The sequence below is a fragment of the Ovis canadensis genome, chromosome 1 (assembly GCF_042477335.2).
Source record: "Ovis canadensis isolate MfBH-ARS-UI-01 breed Bighorn chromosome 1, ARS-UI_OviCan_v2, whole genome shotgun sequence".
Lineage (NCBI taxonomy): Eukaryota > Metazoa > Chordata > Mammalia > Artiodactyla > Bovidae > Ovis > Ovis canadensis.
This window is the reverse complement of record NC_091245.1, coordinates 71,094,591-71,113,241: the sequence shown is the minus strand read 5'-3', so window position 1 is coordinate 71,113,241 and position 18,651 is coordinate 71,094,591. Positions and strand designations below refer to the sequence as shown.

Here is an 18,651-nt window from a genome sequence, read left to right as displayed (position 1 = left end):
ATAAGCAGGCTTCCTTGGGCAGACATACTGCATACATGTTACTGCATTTCACTTCTACAGAAAGAAGCATATTCTACATGAATTCTCTCAGAATGAGGAAGAGAACATAGGAAGCCATAGATTCCTTCACACTGCATCTGATGTTATCTTTTATCCCTACTGATAATAGGCCATAGCCATGAAAACACTGCATAAATGATAGGTGCTGTTTAGTATATTATTGTTGCTATCATTGGCACTGTTTGTAAAATAATACTCCAGCAAAGCACTCTTGAATATTCTTGCTCCAGAAAACACATAAAGGAATAACCATCTAAGAAACTAAACTCATTCATTCCAAATATTTACGACTTTAATATGCTGGTCCCCAAAATTGCTTTAAAGCAAAAAAGTATCATTAACATCTGATACCTTTAGAGTTACCTGGAAGAACCGATTAAGAAAGGGAAAAAAAAAAGGCCCTTTGTCCAATAATCTAAATCCTACAAAGTGCCAAATGAAACCATTTTAAAATTGTATAAATAATACAGCATAACTTAATATATATTTTATAATATTTTTCACCTGTTCCCTAAAGTAAGGGGAAAGTTTAAATAAATGATATATAAATCAGATTTTGAAAGATGCAACCATTTAAAATCCTAATTTAAAGGACAATACCAAATATAAAATTTTACAAAATAAGATGGGAAAAAAAAGAACCCCATTTCATTAACATGAAAAACACTCAGGCAAATAGAGACGTGAAAAGTATTAGTATTAGAGTGAACTGTAGGTAAATCTTCTTTAACAGATTTCTTATTGTTGCCTATGTAGTAACTTTTTAAATGAAGGAAAATAAACCCATTCCTTTGAGGCAAACAATCTTTCTAATCAGTACCAATCCAGAAGAAAGCAGTTTTGAACTCCTAAGAAATACTGGAGAAGAATTCTGATTTGGTTCTTTTTTCTGATTATCTGGCAGCCAAACATTCAACAGCAGCATTAAAAGCTTGAGTCAAATATTCTTTGTTTATAACAAGAAGCTCTTAAATTTCAAACTACTTCATTATATGATGACTCTTTACTAAAATTGGAGAACTTTAGATCTAACAGGCAATTATACAATTTCTAATATTATTATGACAATTCTTTTTAATGCTAAACTATCGTAATTTTGTCTGTATGAAAATAATTAATTAGCATAAATATGTATCATTAACATCTGTTTTGCTTTTCCTGGTAGCTCCTGACAAAACTACAGATCACACCTCCGCTGTAGTTTATTTTATATAGAACTGACTTGCCTGCAAGATAAGTTTAAACACTATTTTTTGCTTTACTGTAACATCCTGTTTTACTTTCTTATGCAAAGAAAAAAATGGACCAGTTAATGAAGGAAGACAAAACATTAGAAAAAAGATAAGGCCTAACCAAAACACTAAGAACCTAATACCACATAAGGACAAATAAAAATTTTATTTTAGTAACATAGCCACTAGCAAAATAATTTTAATTAAAAATACTGAAGTACCAAAGTACTGGAGCAGCCGTGAAGAGAGACCCCACATCCAAGGTAAGAGAAACCCAAGTAAGACAGTAAGCACTGAGAAATGGGATCAGAGGGCAGACAGACTGAAACTACAATCACAGACAACTAACCTATCTGATCACACGGATCACAGCCTTGTCTAACTCAATGAAACTAAGCCATGCCGTGTTGGGCCACCCAAGACGGCCGGGTTATGGTGGAGAGGTCTGACAGAATGTGGTCTACTGGAGAAGGGAATGGCAAACCACTTCAGTATTCTTGCCTTGAGAACCCCATGAACAGTATGAAAAGGCAAAATGATAGGATACTGAAAGAGGAACTCCCCAGATTGGTAGGTGCCCAGTGGAGAAATAACTGCAGAAAGAATGAAGGGATGGAGGTGAAGCAAAAACACCACCCAGTTGTGAGAGGGACTGCTGATGGAAGCAGGGTTTGATGCTGTAAAGACCAATATTGCATAAGAACCTGGAATGTTAGGCCCATGAATCAAGGTAAATTGGTCAAACAGGAGATGACAAGAGTGAACATCAACATTCTAGGAATCAGTGAACTACGATGGACTGGAATGGGTGAATTTAACTCAGATGACCATTGTATCTACTACCGTGGGCAGGAATCCCTTAGAAGAAATGGAGTAGCCATCACAGTCAACAGAAGAGTCTGAAATGCAGTACTTGGATGCAGTTTCAAAAACGACAGAATGATCTCTGTTCGTTTCCAAGGTAAACCATTCAATATCACGGTAATCCAAGTCTATGCCCCGACTAGTTAACGCTGAAGAAGCTGAAATTGAACAGTTGTATGAAGACCTACAATACCTACTAGAACTAACACCCAAAAAAGATGTCCTTCTCATTATAAGGGACTGGAATGCAAAAGTAGGAAGTCAAGAAACACCTGGAGTAACAGACAAATTTGGCCTTGGACTACAGAATGAAGCAGGGCAAAAGCTAATAGAGTTCTGCCAAGAGAACGCACTGGTCATAGCTAACACCCTCTTTCAACAACACAGGAGAAGACTCTACACATGGACATCACCAGATGGTTGACACTGAAATCAAACTGATTATATTCTTTGCAGCCAAAGATGGAGAAGCTCTATACAGTCAGCAAAAACAAGACCAGGCGCTGACTATGGCTCAGATCATAAACTCCTTATTGCCAAATTCAGACTGAAATTGAAGAAAGTAGGGAAGACCACTAGGCCATTCAGGTATGACCTAAATCAAATCCCTTATGATTATACAGTGGAAGTGAAAAATAGATTCAAGGGACTAGATCTGATAGAGTACCTGATGAACTATGGATGGAGGTTCATAACACTGTACAGGAGACAGGAATCAAGACCACCCCTAAGAAAAAGAAATGCAAAAAAGCAAAATGGCTGTCTGAGAGGCCTTACAAATAGCTGTGAAAAGAAGAGAAGCCAAAAGCAAAGGAGAAAAGGAAAAGATATAAGCATCTGAATGCAGAGTTCCAAAGAATAACAAGGAGAGATAAGAAAGCCTTCCTCAGTGATCAATGCAAAGAAATAGAGGAAAACAACAGAATGGGAAAGCCTAGAGATCTCTTCAAGAAAATTAGAGATACCAAGGGAACATTTCATGCAAAGATGGGCAAAATAAAGGACAGAAATGGGATGGACCTAACAGAAGCAGAAGATATTAAGAAGAGGTGGCAAGAATACACAGAAGAACTGTACAGAAAAGATCTTCATGACCCAGATAACCACAATGGTGTGATCACTCACCTAGAGTCAGACATCTTGGAATGTGAAGTCAAGTGGGCCTTAGGAAGCATCACTATGAACAAAGCTAGTGGACGTGATGGAATTCCAGTTGAGCTATTTCAAATCCTGAAAGATGATGCTGTGAAAGTGCTGCACTCAATATGCCAGCACATTTGGAAAACTCAGCAGTGGCCACAGGACTGGAAAAGGTCAGTTTTCATTCCAATCCCAAAGAAAGGCAATGCAAAAGAATGCTCAAACTACCACACAATCGCACTCATCTCACATGCTAGTAAAGTAATGCTCAAAATTCTTCAAGCCAGGCTTCAGCAATACGTGAACCATGAACTTCCTGATGTTCAAGCTGGTTTTAGAAAAGGCAGAGGAACCAGAGATCAAATTGCCAACATCCGCTGGATCATGGAAAAAGCAAAAGAGTTCCAGAAAAACATCTATTTCTGCTTTATTGACTATGCCAAAGGCTTGGACTGTGTGGATCACAAGAAACTGTGGGAAATTCTGAAAGAGATGGGAACACTGGACCACCTGACCTGCCTCTTGAGAAACCTATATGCAGGTCAGGAAGCAACAGTTAGAACTGGACATGGAACAACAAACTGGTTCCCAATCGGGAGAGGAGTACGTCAAGGCTATTTATTGTCACCCTGCTTATTTAACTTCTATGCAGAATACATCAAGAGAAACGCTGAGCTGGAGGAAGCACAAGCTGGAATCCTGATTGCTGGGAGAAATATCAATAACCTCAGATATGCAGATGACACCACCCTTATGGCAGAAAGTGAAGAACTGAAGAAAGAGACTCTTGATGAAAGTGAAAGAGCAGAGTGAAAAAGTTGGCTTAAAGCTCAACATTCAGAAAACTAAGATCATGGCATCTGGTCTCATCACTTCATGGGAAATAGATGGGGAAACAGTGGCAACAGTAGCTGGCTTTATTTTTCTGGGTTCCAAAATCACTGCAGATGATGATTGCAGCCATGAAATTAAAAAATGCTTACTCCTTGGAAGGAAAGTTATGACCAACCTAGACACCATGTTAAAAAGCAGAGACATTACTTTGCCAACAAAGGTCTGTCTAGTCAAGGCTATGGTTTTTCCAGTGGTCATGTATGGATGTGAGAGTTGGACTATAAAGAAAGCTGAGCGCCAAAGAATTGATGCTTTTGAACTGTGGTGTTGGAGAAGACTCTTGAGGGTCCCTTGGACTACAAGGAGATCCAACCAGTCCATCCTAAAGGAGATGAGTTCTGGGTGTTCATTGGAAGGACTGATGTTGAAGCTGAAACTCCAATACTTTGGCCACCTCATGCGAAGAATTGCCTCATTGGAAAACACCCTGATGCTGGGAAAGATTGAGGACAGGACGAGAAGGGGACAACAGAGGATGAGATGGTTGGATGGCCTCACTGACTCGATGAACACGGGTTTGGGTGAAGTCCGGGGGTTGGTGATGGACTTGGAGGCCTGGCGTGCTGTGGTTCATGGGGTCACAAAGAGTTGGACATGACTGAGCAACTGAACTGAACTGAAGTACCGAAAATATTTAGTTGAAACCAAATATTAATTCACAAAAATGAACCTATATCTATCAGATTTATATTGGCATATCACTCTACCACCCTTTAACTTCCACTTTACTTTAAAAGCAAATTATTACTAAAAAAAGCCAGGAAAGTTACTGATACAATGCAAACTTCACAAAATTTAAGTTTATCAATTTGAATAAGGGTATTTATTAATAAAAGGATTTATTTTACTGAATAAATGCTTTATGAAGAAATAGTTTAGGCTTATTCTCATCTCTTTTGTGTTTATTTTCTTCTATCATGTTGACAATGTAATTCCCTATGAACACATACTTTATCACCTTTTAAAGCAAGCTAATAAAAAATTAAAATATTTTCAAAATAATTTGGGACCCCAAAGTCACTACTATTTTAATCATAAATGTATTTATTTCAAAATCTGTAAAAGAATATTTGCCTGAGGCAAAAACTCAGAGGCGTATTTATTAGCTTTGTGTTCTGGATAATCAAAATGTACTTTTTTCAGCTGGCCCTCTATCAGTATGCTCTGGGGCCATTTATTTATTCAGCCAGCATGGATTGGGGAATATCCACTGATTTGGTAAAATATCTTTATAAAATCACCTGTTACTAACAGAATGGATGGACTATGAATCAAATAATATTTTCTAAAACCTAGCTATATGTGTATATGTTCAGTCACTCAGTAATGTCTGACTCTTCCCTTTGTGACCCCAATGACTGTAGCCCACCAGGTTCCTCTGTCCATGGAATTTTCCAGGCAAGAATGCTGGAGTGGATTGGCATTTCCTGCTCCAGGGAATATTCCCGACCCAGGGACTGAACCCAGGTCTACTTTGTCTCTTGTATTGGCAGATTCTTTACCACTGCCACCTGGGAAGCTACATGGGATGAAATGTTAATTTACTTACCTCTTCAGATTTCTTCTTTAGCTGTTTTTCAAACTTTTCTTTATTTCCTTCTAATTGGTTCAAATGCAAGGCAAGTTCTTCCTTACAAATTTCCAATGCTGAATCTAGTTGTCTGACCTAAGCAGCAAAAAGGAAAAAAGAAAAATCAACTAACACTAATGAATGCTTATGATATGCTCAATATTTTACAGTTGTCTCCTAATGTTACCTCACTACCTCAACCAATGAATATATAGTCCAACTTCAGATATAAAGCACTATTAAAGAAGAGATTTATTTAGAAAACTAATTATTATTGCAAACCAGGAAGCCAGAGACTGGAGTCCTGAAGAATAAACAGCCATGAACAAGTGAGGAAGGGCATTTAGGAAGAGCAAAGTACATTCAGAGACAAGGCCTGTGAAAAGGAGTAGTAAGAAGTTGGCAGGAGCTTAGGGTACCAATGGAGAAGACACTGGCAACCCACTCCAGTACTCTTGCCTGGAAAATCCCATGGACAGAGGAGCCTTGTAGGCTGTAGTGCATGGGGTTGCTAAGAGTTGGACACAACTGAGCAACTTCACTTTGACTTTTCACTTTCATGGATTGGAGAAGGAAATGGCAACCCACTCCAGTGTTCTTGCCTGGAGAATCCCAGGGATGGGGGAGCCTGGTGGGCTGCCGTCTCTGGGGTCGCACAGAGTCGGACACGACTGAAGTGACTTAGCAGCAGCAGTAGGGTACTAAAAGCATGAATTTGTAAGAGAGGGGTATTGGAGAGGTGAGACTGGCAAAATAGACTGGGGCCAACTGTCAAGGACCTGTAGGCCAGGCACCCTAAAACATTTTCTAAAAAGGTAAGCAGTATTTAGACCTATTCCTTAAATTCCCTTGATCAAAAAAAATAATAGAGTACAAACTGGTGTATTGTACTAAAAATACTATGGTGTGAATATTCTGAAGTCACTAAGAAAATGAAATGTTTTTGTCAGCTAAGAAAAAAAAATAAGAAGGAGAGGGCTGTTTTTCCTTTCAATTAGTTAAAACATGTTTAGAAAGGCAGCCATGTAACTTGGTTCAAGTGTTCATAAAACTGTAAATGCTTCATGCTACTGTAACCTTAAATAGCAAATGAGCAAAGAGCAACTCAAATTCAGTAAATTTCTTTCAGAATCTGCCTATATACTCCATGTCCCCCATCTGTTAATGAGATTCATTCTTCTCTTGATTCCTTCTTTTTATTATTGTAATTCTGAGTTTCTTGGGAGAGATTTTTTTCTCCTCAATGCTAATAGCCTTTTAATAAGTAGTCATGAAAGTGTGAAAGAAATTTCAGCAAAATAAGAAAAAATAGAAAACCGCTCCCTCTTGCAGATAATATTCTACATCATGAAATTATCCTTACAACTCTTATTTCTAAAAGGAGGATCTTGAAAGACACACAGTTGCCAAAGCCTGTTCCTATAGCTTGTGAATATAACAACAGCTTAAAAGTGTGTAATTCTGAATAATTATCTTTGTTAATAAACTGCTGCTCTAAAAATAATTTTTAAATTGTTTTATGAAGGTATAACTATTTACAAGTTTTCTTTCTTAAGCATGAGAATGAGCATTGGTACTTGTATCAAATTCTACACACAGGAAAAAGAAATCTGTCAGAATATCACACCTGATAAAAATTAGCAATGCAAAAACTTATTCGGGCAAGATTCATCTCTGGATTTTAAAAACTATTGACTATAAGCTTGTTGAGAAACACGGCTTTCAACATGGCCTCCAAGAATCATCCCACATACTGCCTATTAATTATAAAGGAAAAATTGTGCCCTGAAAATGGTGAGATCTGGCAGTAAACTTTACATAAGGGGTCAAAGGAATTCCCTGAAAGTCCAGTGGGTGGGAATCTGTGCTTTCATTGCCAAGAGCCAGGGTTTGATCTCTGCTGGGGGAACTAAGATCCCATTAGCTGCACAGTACAGTCAAAAAGAAATAATAATAATGAGGAGAAAACATTGGATATATAGTAATTACTTAGCAAACTCTGAGTAACTTAGTGTGTGCTAAGTATTTTATATCCTCATTTTAATTAATCCTCAAATCCACCCTCTTCTAGTGCATTGTTATTCCTATTTTAAAGATTAAGAAGTTAAAGTTAACAGAGTTTAAATAACCAAGCCAAGGTTACAGTCAGTTAGTAAGCACACTGAAGCCAGAAATGAAACCCCAGTTAGTTTAGCCCCAAAGCCCATGCCTTTAACCATAAGGATATATATACTGTTAATAGCAACAAAACTGTATTTTACTCAGAAATTCTGGATTTATCCTCTATTTAATCATATAGCACAACTAGTAAAAAGAAGCAAAACTCTACTGTTTGTAATTTCATCTCTCTTCACTTCCTCTGTTAATATTTTACTGGCAATGTTAGTAAATACCTACAGTTAAAAAAAAAACAGTTTTTGGTAAAACAAAAAAAACAAGTCTTAAGGCAAAAAGAAAGGAGATTAGATAACCTATAAACTAGGTTGTGATAATCTTACAGATAATATTATAGATAAACTATAAACTAATTATCAAATAATTAAGATCATAATTCTCATTGAAAAAATATACTAAAGAAACTAAGTTCATTCATTTAGGTAAAATTTTTACTACTTTATTCATTTTTAAGTAAAAGATTTTTACAATTTATAGAGTAAACTAAAAAGCCACAGGAATGTCTCTATTAATAAAAAAAATTAAAAGAAAAAAATTTTATTTAAGTATTAGTATACTAACCTTGATCGTTTCTTCAGATACTTGGTTCTGTAATGCTTTCAAAGCTTCATCTTTCTTCATATTTTCCTTTTCCATTTCCTAAAAACATACAGATTGGTAGCAGAAAATAAGTAAGAGTATAAATATTTTAGCATTAGTAACAAGTTGTTAAAAAATTGATTCAATTAGAATTAAAGGAATGTTAAAAATACATAAGCTTAAAATACCAATCAACTTTTAAAGAGCACTTTTATAAAGATGATTTTACCCCTTTGCTTTCTGTCAAGAGTCTGTCTAGTGATTCAAGATGATGTTGTTTACATATTATATCTTGCTGCAACACAGACATAGTCTTTTCTTGTTCTTTAAATTGTTGTTCTTTTTTGTCTAGTTGAGATTCAAGCTAAAAACACAAACAGGGTTTATTAATTTTCATGTTAACTTTTTAAAAATCTAAAACATTTTAAATACAGTCCGTTCTTCAACGAAGTAGGTTTAAACTGCCTGAGTCCACTTATACATGGATTCTTTTCGATAAATGTGTACTACAGTACTATACCACCAGAGGTTGTTTGAATCCACAGATAGGAACCATGGATAAGAGGGCTGCCTATAAAGTTATATGTGGATTTTCAACTGTGCAAGAGTTGGCACCCCTAACTTTCACATTGTTCAAAAGTCAAATGTACACACAAAATATAATACTCACACATTATATTACTATTGAAATTACACAGATGATTGCATTTTGCCAAGTTTCCTTTAGTTTCCCTCCTTTTAGAGAAGAAATAGGTCTTATTATTTTCCTCCCTCACCAATACTATACTGAAATTGTTTTGTATCATTCTCTACTGTGTTTCAGCTTCATGCATGTTTTCCGTGCTTTTAACTACATATGTAGACCCATGAATATAATGTAATTTTCTGTTTTGAAAATTCACATAGACAATATCAACACTTGTTCCAAGTTTCGGCAACTAGTTTCTTTCACTTAATATTCTTTTAGGGCTTCCCTGGTGGCTCAGTGGTAAAGAACCCACCTGTCAATGCAGGAGGCATAATATTGTTTTAAATATTTATCTGTGTATCCATATACAGACCTAGTTCAAATAACAGAATATTCCATTATAACAACAAACTACAGCTTGTTCACTCTTCTACTTGGGAATATTCTTTTTCACTACAATGATAATGTTACAGTAACAATCTTTGTATGTATCTCTTTATGTACATGTATTAGAGTTTCTTTAGACCATACCACCTAGAAGTGGACTTCCTGGTTGTAGGATATGCACATTTCTAACTTCACTAGTTGTTTCTTTACAAAGGGTATCAAAATTAATACTTTCATTAGAAATGTTTGTCTTTACAACTTCACCACTAACAGACTGTTGTTATCAAATATCCAAAAGTTTCGTGAAGACAAAATATGAATAAACTGATATGTTTATATGAATATTTATATATATTATATAAAATGTATAAAAATCATTCATATATGATACATGCATACATATACACTATAAAAACAGAGCAGCAACAAGTTAGCTAAAAGTTATTAAAACCAAAGAACTGTGAAATGGAAACACTCAAATGAAAACAACACATCATAAATTAGAGGAACAGGAAGAAAAAAGACTGAAGTGAACAGAATATAAGGGACCTGTTGGACACTATCAAGCAGACCAAGGTGCACATCACAGAAGTCCCAGAAGGAAGGACAAAATTCAATAATCTCTCAAGATAAAAACACTTAACAAATTACGAACAGAAGGAAACTACCTTCACAAAATAAAACCCTTAGATGAAAAACCTACAGCTAACACAGTCAATGATGAAAGACTGAAAGCTTTTCTTCTATGCTCAGGAACAAGAAAGGGATGCTCCTCTCACCACTTCTGTTTAACAGTCCTGGAAGTTCCAGCCACAGGATTTAAGGAAGAAAAAAAAAAGGCATACAAATTGGAAAGGAAGAAGTAAAACTATCTGCTGGCAGATGATATAATCTTATATATACTGTAAAAAAACAAAACTTAAAGATTTCACACAATAAATCTGATAAATGAAATCAGAAAAGCAGAGGATATAATTTAACACAGAGAAATCAGGGGCATTTCTATACATGAACAATGAACAATCTGAAAAGAAAATTACAAAAACAATTTCTGTTATAGTAATACCAAAAAGAAAAAAATACTTAAGAATTAACCAAGGAGGTAAAAGAGTTGTACAATGAAAATTACAAAACACTGATGAAAGGAATTAAAGAAAACATAAGTCAAAGTGTTAGTTGCTCGGCCGTGTCTGACTCTTTGTGACTCCATGGACTGTAGCCTGCCAGGCTCCTCTGTCCATGGAATTTCCCAGGCAAGAATATTGGAGTGGGTTGCTATTCCCTTCTTCATGGGATCTTCCCACCCCAGGGATCAAACCTGAGTCTTCCACACTGCAGGCAGATTCTTAACCACTTGAGCCACCAGGGAAGCCCCAAAGAAAACATAAATAGAAACATATTCCATGTTCACAGATTAGAAGATTTAATACTGTTAAAATGTCAGTATTACTCAAAATAATATAATCTCTTTTAAAATCCCAAAGACCTTTTTTTCTGAAACAGAAAAACCCATCTTAAAATTCTTATGAAATCTCAGGGGACCGTGAACAGCTAAAACAAACTTGAAAATGAACAAAACTGGAGTATCCTCACTTCCTGACTTCAAACCTATCAATATTACAAAGCTACAGTAACAAAACCAGTGTGAAGTGGGACAAGACAAATATATACACCAATGGAATAGAATCAAGAGCCCAGAAATAAATACTCACACATATGGTCAAATGATTTTGACAAGGTAGCCAAGATCATTCAGTATGGGGAAATGACAGCCCTTCCAACAAACGGTGCAGATAAAACTGGACATCCACATGCAAAAGAATGAAGTGAGACCCTTACCTAACACCACACATAAAAATTAACTCAAAATGGACAAAAGACATAAATGTCAGACATTAAAAACAAGAAGTCTTGGAAGAAATCTTGTAACAAAAGTTGCATGACATTTGATTTAGTAAAAATTTCTTAAATATAACACCAAAGATGCAGGCAACAAAAGAAAAAATAGACAAATTAGAATTCATGAAAATTCTAATATTCTGTGTACCCAAAGACTCTCAATAGAGTAAAAAGGAAACCAACAGAATGGCAGACTATTTGCAAATCATACATCCGGTCCCATTACTTCATGGGAAATAGATGGGAAAACAGTGGAAACTGTCAGACTTTATTTTTTGGGGCTCCAAAATCACTGTAGATGGTGACTGCAGCCATGAAATTAAAAGACGCTTACTCCTTGGAAGAAAAGTTATGACCAACCTAGATAGCATGTTCAAAAGCAGAGATATTACTTTGCCAACTAAGGTCCGTCTAGTCAAGGCTATGGTTTTTCCAGTAGTCATGTATGGATGTGAGAGTTGGACTGTGAAGAAGGCTGAGCGCCGAAGAACTGATGCTTTTGAACTGTGGTGTTGGAGAAGACTCTTGAGAGTCCCTTGGACTGCAAGGAGATCCAACCAGTCCATTCTGAAGGACATCAGCCCTAGGATTTCTTTGGAAGGAATGATGCTAAAGCTGAAACTCCAGGACTATGGCCACCTCGTGTGAAGAGTTGACTCATTGGAAAAGACTTTGATGCTGGGAGGGATTGAGGGCAGGAGGAGAAGGGGACGACAGAGGATGAGATGGCTGGATGGCGTCACTCACTCGATGGATGTGAGTCTGAGTGAACTCCAGGAGCTGGTGATGGACAGGGAGGCCTGGAGTGCTGTGATTCATGGGGTCGCAAAGAGTCAGACATGACTGAGTGACTGAACTGAACTGAACTGAATACCTGGTAAGGGATCAGTATCAAGAATATATAGAGAAGTCCTGAAACTCACTAACAGTATAAAAACCACCCAATTTTAAAAATGGTCATAGGAACTGAATACACGTTTCTCTAAAGATATATGACTGGCTAACAAAGACATGAAAAGATTCTCAATATCACTGATCACTAGGGAAATGCAAATTAAAATTACAGTGAAATGCCACCTCACACTCATCAGGATTGTTGTTTCTCAGTTGCTAAATTGTATCCAACTCTTTGTGATGCCATGGATTGCAGCAAGCCAGGCTTCTCAATCCTCCACTATCTCCCAGAGTTTGCTCAAATTCATGTCCATTGAGTTAGTGATGCTATCCAACCATCTGATCCTCTGCCACCCACTTCTCCTTTTGCCTTCAATCTTTCCCAGAATCAGAGTCTTTTCCAAGGAGCTGGCTCTTTGAATCAGACAGCCAAAGTAGTGGAGCTTCAGCTTCAGCATCAATCCTACCAATGAATATTAAGGGTTGGCTGCCTTTAGGATTGACTGGTTCAATCTCCTAAAGAATATTATTCCTGGACATAAAATTCTAGGTTGACAATTTTTCTCTGAGCAGTCAAAAAAATATGTTCTTCAGTCTTCTAACCTTCACAGTTTTTTATTTTTGATGAGAAGTCTACAGTAATTTTAATCTTTGTTCCTCTATGCAATGTGTTATTTATCTCTGACTGCTTTCAAGATTTTCAGCAACCATTTTGATGCGTCTTGAAGTTATTTCTTTGCTTCCAGTCCCATCACTTCATGGTAAACAGATGGGGGAAAAAGTGAAAACAGTAACAGACTTTTATTTTCCTGGGCTCCAAAATCACTGCGGACAGTGACTACAGCCATGAAATTAAAAGATGCTTGCTCCTTGGAAGAAAAGCTATGACAAACCTGGACAGCATATTAAAAAGCAGAGACATCACTTTGCCAACAAAGGTCCATATACTCAAAGCTATGGTTTTTATAGTCATCATGCATGGATGTGAGATGGACCATAACATAAAGAAGATTGAGCACTGAAGAACTGATGGTGAACTGTGGTTCTGGAGAAGACTCTTGAGAGTCCTTTGGACAGCAAGGAAATCAAACCAGTCAATCCTAAAGGAAACCAATCCTGAATATTCATTGGAAAGACTGAAGCTGAAGCTCCAATACTCTGGCCACCTAATACAAAGAGTTGACTCACTGGAAAAGACCCTGATGCTGGGAAAGCTTGAGAGCAGGAGGAAAAGGGGACAACAGAGGATGACGTGGTTGGATGGCATCATCAAGTCAATGGATGTGAGTCTGAGCAAACACCATGAGCTAGAGAAGGACAGGGAAGCCTGGTGTGATACAATCCACGGGGTCATAAAGAGTTGGATACAACTGAGCGACTGAACAACAACAAAAACCCTCTTTAAGCTTACTGAATTTATAAATTTATTTCCTTCACAAGTTGGCAAAATTTTAATCATTATTCCTTCAAATACTTTTTGTACCAGTCTCATTCTTCTCCTCTTTGGTACTCTGGTGACATAAATGTTAGACCTTCTGATATTATTCAACAGGTCTCTAAGGCTATGTTTGTTTTTTTCCCAAATTTTCTTTCTCTCTGTTGCTCAGACTAATTTCTATTGCTCTATATTATAAGCTTATATTTGTGTGCATTAAATATTAATACATTCTGCTATTAAACCCATCCAAACTTTCTTTTATTTAGTCTTGTGCTTCTGGTCTCACACTTCCTCCTTTACTTTTGTTTTTGCTCTTCACTTTTAACTCAAGATCAAGAGAGCTTCTACTCAACCAATCTTCAGGCAAATGATATCTCTAGTGGAAAAAGAGTTACAGAATCACTCTAGTTTGATAATGTCAAAAAATAATGACTGAAACAAATGTCAGGAGTACTAAAGGAGAAGCACTGTAAAATGATCTAGAAGTAATGGGATTCTAACTATAGTACTTCCTACTAGCTTTTCTATGTCTTGTTTCCTAATATATTTAAATAAAAAAAGCTAAGTTAGTAATGTTTAAGATTTTCAGATTTCATATTCTAAATATATATTTACTTATAAAAACATAATTAATATCTTACTCTTTCAATCTGCTTTTCCATCTCTTTATGCTGGTCAAGATGAATTTTCTTTGCCTTTTCAAAAGCTAAACAAATTTTCTCATGCTCTGTATTTATATTGGTTTCCAGGCTCCTAATCTTTTCATTCTTTTCCTAGAAATACAAAAACACTTTAAAAGAATATAATTAAGAACTAGTTTTTCATAAAAGTACATTAGAAAAAAAAATTAGTAAAGCATAAAATTTATTATACTCTATTCTTTAAAGAATCACAATAGTCAATGTCAAGCTTTAAGAATATTTCAATAATTATAAAAAAGACAAAGCAGTTATTTTAAAAACTGTATCAAAATGATAAGATCAAACTATTTAAAAATCCGTGAAACAACAAAGAACTACTACCAGTTCCTTCAATTCTACTAAAATAAAAATAAGAAACTTTAGATAACAACTTTCCATATTAACTTAAAAATACAGAACTAAAAACTGAAAGAATCTGATATAATTTATACTTTCCTACATGGTATATTTTAGAATAATTACGCTAAAACAAATATGTTGTTACAAATTAAGTTCCTTAAAGACACAGTAAATTTGTAGCAAAAAAAAGGTAATTTTTACCATAAGTTCCTGTTCCAGTTCTGCATTTTTTGCAGCAATGGAGGAATAAGCAACTATTTTTTCTTCTAGCTGTTTTTCTAAAGTTAAAAGTTGAGAACATTTCTTTGTCATCTGAAAACACATTGAAATAAATTTAAAATTATTTTTAAAAAATGACAATTCAGAAGAAAAACATTGAAGGGAAGAGCAGAATATGACACATCCTATTCCATTAATTCAGACACCTATGTTCAAACAGGACCACACCCAACCCATTTTGTAAAAGTAGCTGTTAAAGACTGAAATTAGGACAATAAAATGTTAACAGCAGTATTTCTATTGGTAGAATTACCAACGTTTTCATTTCTTTTTTGTCCCTTTCTGTATTTTCAACAAGACTGTGCTAATATTTTAATTAAAAAAAAGTTATTAACCTTAGTACCTGACACGTTTCCAAGTAAGCTCATGGCTGTAATTATCAACTGACTCTCTTTTCTGTTATTAACATAAGTTCCTATCCCACAGGTCTTATCCCTAGTCTTGGCTATAGACTTTAAGATGAGAAATCAGACATTTAAAAAGCGCCCTCCAAAGAGCGGCAACCTGTGATTTGAAGGGTGACTGTAGCATATACACATGTGGTCCTAGTACACAATTACCTAATAAGGCATCCTTGTTCTGTCCTCAGTGGAAATGAAGATCAGATATTCATAAAACATACAGTATCCCCTTTTCAGGATATAATCCAAAGATACCTGCATCAGATTTATATGTAGCAGTTTAAAAATGCAAATTCCTTAGCATTACTCCATACCTACTGAATCAGAACCACTTGAATAGGACACAAAACCTGCACGTTTAACAAGCTTTCCAGGTGGCTCTACTATTTGCTAAAATACCAAACCCTCTATTACTACTTGTTTTTTTCCAATTACATAATCCGAATTTTTTACTTGTAAATATGTATTAGCCATATTAACTTATACTTGGAAGAAATAATAGAAAGTACAGTTTAAGTCCCACCAAATTTAGCCACTGTTTTCCTACTTTTAACATATATTAAAACCCAAAAGTTTCCAAATATAATTTTAAAAGAAGTTATAACTTATAGGATACCATTTTTTTAAGTGTATAAATCTCATCTTTAACAATTTTTACAAAACTATACAGCACTTTTTTCTTCTCTCAAAATTCAGTACATATAGCTAGTTTAAGCTTACTTCACTTTCAAGTTTGCTAGAGTTTGAAGCTTTCTCTAGCAGCTCCTCTTGAATGAGTTGAAACTGACTAGTTCTGTGTGCCATGTTAACCTTCAGATCAGAATTCTCAGCTTCTATTTGCATCAACTTATCACGTAATTCTTCTATTCCAGAAGCAAGTCTTTGCCTTTCTCTTTCATATTGCTTGTTCATAGTATGCTGATTTTGATCTTTTAAACTTTCTGTTAATAAACATAAAAGGAAAACTGTTATCTATATAACTCAAAGAATAAAAACTCATTTCAATGTTGAAAGATTTAATCATATTTACTTTCTGATCTAAAGAATACTAAAGTGGATGAAACATAAATTAAAGAAAATATAATGAAGAAACACGGTAAGCAAAGTACTTTCTATTATTAAATATATAAAGCAGGAATAAGTTCTGACTCAACTCACTTTTCTAGACTATCACTTCATAACATAAGGACTATCTTTTTGTACCACAAAGAGCCCTTCTCCATCTTTAAAAACCTCACTGTTGAAAACAAAACAAAACATAAAAACACTGTCTTATCTCCTTAAACCAAAATTTATCATAAATTTATTTAGATAACTTGATCACTTTGATATATTGTATACAGATGCAAACTGAAACCCAAAAACACTGAATCCTTCATATTCCAAGCCAAATGATGAGAATTCAGTAATGCTCTTTAAAACTACTGAGGGTTATCAGAGGTAGTTGTTGGAATATACCTATTCTCCATTATAAAGGTATACACTATTGCCGACTGAAAGGTAAACAAGCTTTCAGGGGTGCTTTAAAGTAGATGCACAGTGTAGATGACTGCATGAGAATACATAGATGTGTAAACAAGTAGAGAAACTATGCCTTCAAGGGTTGCATAAGTACTATTTCCCATCAATTCTCCATATCCCTAATAATTCACTTTCTAAACAATCTACTATTGACTCCATTCTTCTTTGATGTTAGAGAATATATAACATATATTCTCACAACCTCTAATTAGAATTCCCTCTGCTGATTCCATCATTCTCGACTGTATTCCTTCTAATCACTTAAGACATCTAATCTTCTCTACCATCATTTCTGCTAGCAATGCATTGTATTTGAAGGTAGCACATGACACCACTCTCTAATGGCAGAAAGTGAAGAGGAACTAAGGAGCCTATTGAAGGTGATAGAGGAGAGTGAAAAAGCTGGCTTAAAACTTAACATTCAAAAAACGAAAATCATGGCATCTGGTCCATTCAATTCACTCAGTCATGTCCGACTCTTTGCAACCCCATGGACTGCAGCAAGCCAGGCTTCCCTGTCCATCACCAACTCCTGAAGCTTGCTCAAACTCATGTCCATCAAGTCGGTGATGCCATCCAACCATCTCATCCTGTGTCATCCCCTTCTCCTCCTGCCTTCAATCTTTCCCAGCATCAGGGTCTTTTCCAATGAGTCAGTTCTTCACATCAGGTGGCCAAAGTATTGGAGTTTCAGCTTCAGCATCAGTCTTTCCAATGAATATTCAGGACTGATTTCCTTTAGGATTGACTGGCTGGATCTTCTTGAAGTTGAAGGGACTCTCAAGAGTCTTCTCCAACACCACAGTTCAAAAGCATCAATTCTTCAGTGCTCAGCTTTCATTATAGTCCAACTCTCACATCCAAACATGACTACTGGAAAAACCATAGCTTTGACTAGACGGACCTTTGTTGGCAAAGTAATGTTTCTTCTCTTCAACACACCTGAACTACTTCAACCAGTCCCATCACTTCATGGCAAACAGATGGGGAAACAATGGAAACAGTGACAGACTTTATTTTCTTGGTCTCCAAAATCACTGCAGAGCAGACACGAAATCAAAAGACACTTGCTCCTTGGAAGAAAAGCTATGACAAACCTAGACAGCGTATTAAAAAACAGAGACATCACTTTGCCAACAAAGGTCCATATAGTCAAAGCTATGGTTTTTACAGTAGTCATGTACAGATGTGAGATGGACCATAAAGAAGGCTGTTGTTGTTATTGTTCAGTCACCCAGTCATGACAGACTCTTCACAACCCCATGGACTGCAGTACACCAAGCCTCCCTGTCCTTCGTCATCTCCCAGAGTTTGCCCAAGTTCATGTTCATTGCATCAGTGATGCCTTGCAGCCATGTCATCCTCTGACGCCCTTTCCTCCTTCTGCCTTCAATCTTTCCCAGCATCAGGGTCTTTTCCAGTGAGTCGGTTCTTCACATCAGGTGGCCAAAGTATTGGAGTTTCAGCTTCAGCATCAGTCCTTCCAGTGAATATTCAGGGTTGATTTCCCTTAAGATTGACTGGTTTGATTTCCTTGCTGTCCAAGGGACTTTCATCAGGAGTCTTCTCCAGCACAGTTCAAAGGTATCA

The 18,651-nt window shown here is 36.0% G+C and overlaps 1 protein-coding gene across 6 annotated transcripts in view; it reads right to left on the bottom strand.

The window, feature by feature from the left end:
- The window catches only part of CCDC18 (coiled-coil domain containing 18), a 116,680-nt gene that overhangs the window by 47,899 nt on the left and 50,130 nt on the right, over positions 1 to 18,651 (bottom strand). For all 6 annotated transcript variants that reach the window (XM_069597994.1, XM_069597992.1, XM_069597997.1 and 3 more), the window contains 6 exons: positions 16,261 to 16,481; positions 15,062 to 15,172; positions 14,462 to 14,593; positions 8,744 to 8,878; positions 8,497 to 8,574; positions 5,740 to 5,856 (listed from right to left, as the gene is read on the bottom strand). In XM_069597994.1, the coding sequence (XP_069454095.1) occupies positions 5,740 to 5,856; positions 8,497 to 8,574; positions 8,744 to 8,878; positions 14,462 to 14,593; positions 15,062 to 15,172; positions 16,261 to 16,481 (794 nt within the window). The remainder of the gene's footprint in view (positions 1 to 5,739; positions 5,857 to 8,496; positions 8,575 to 8,743; positions 8,879 to 14,461; positions 14,594 to 15,061; positions 15,173 to 16,260; positions 16,482 to 18,651) is intronic.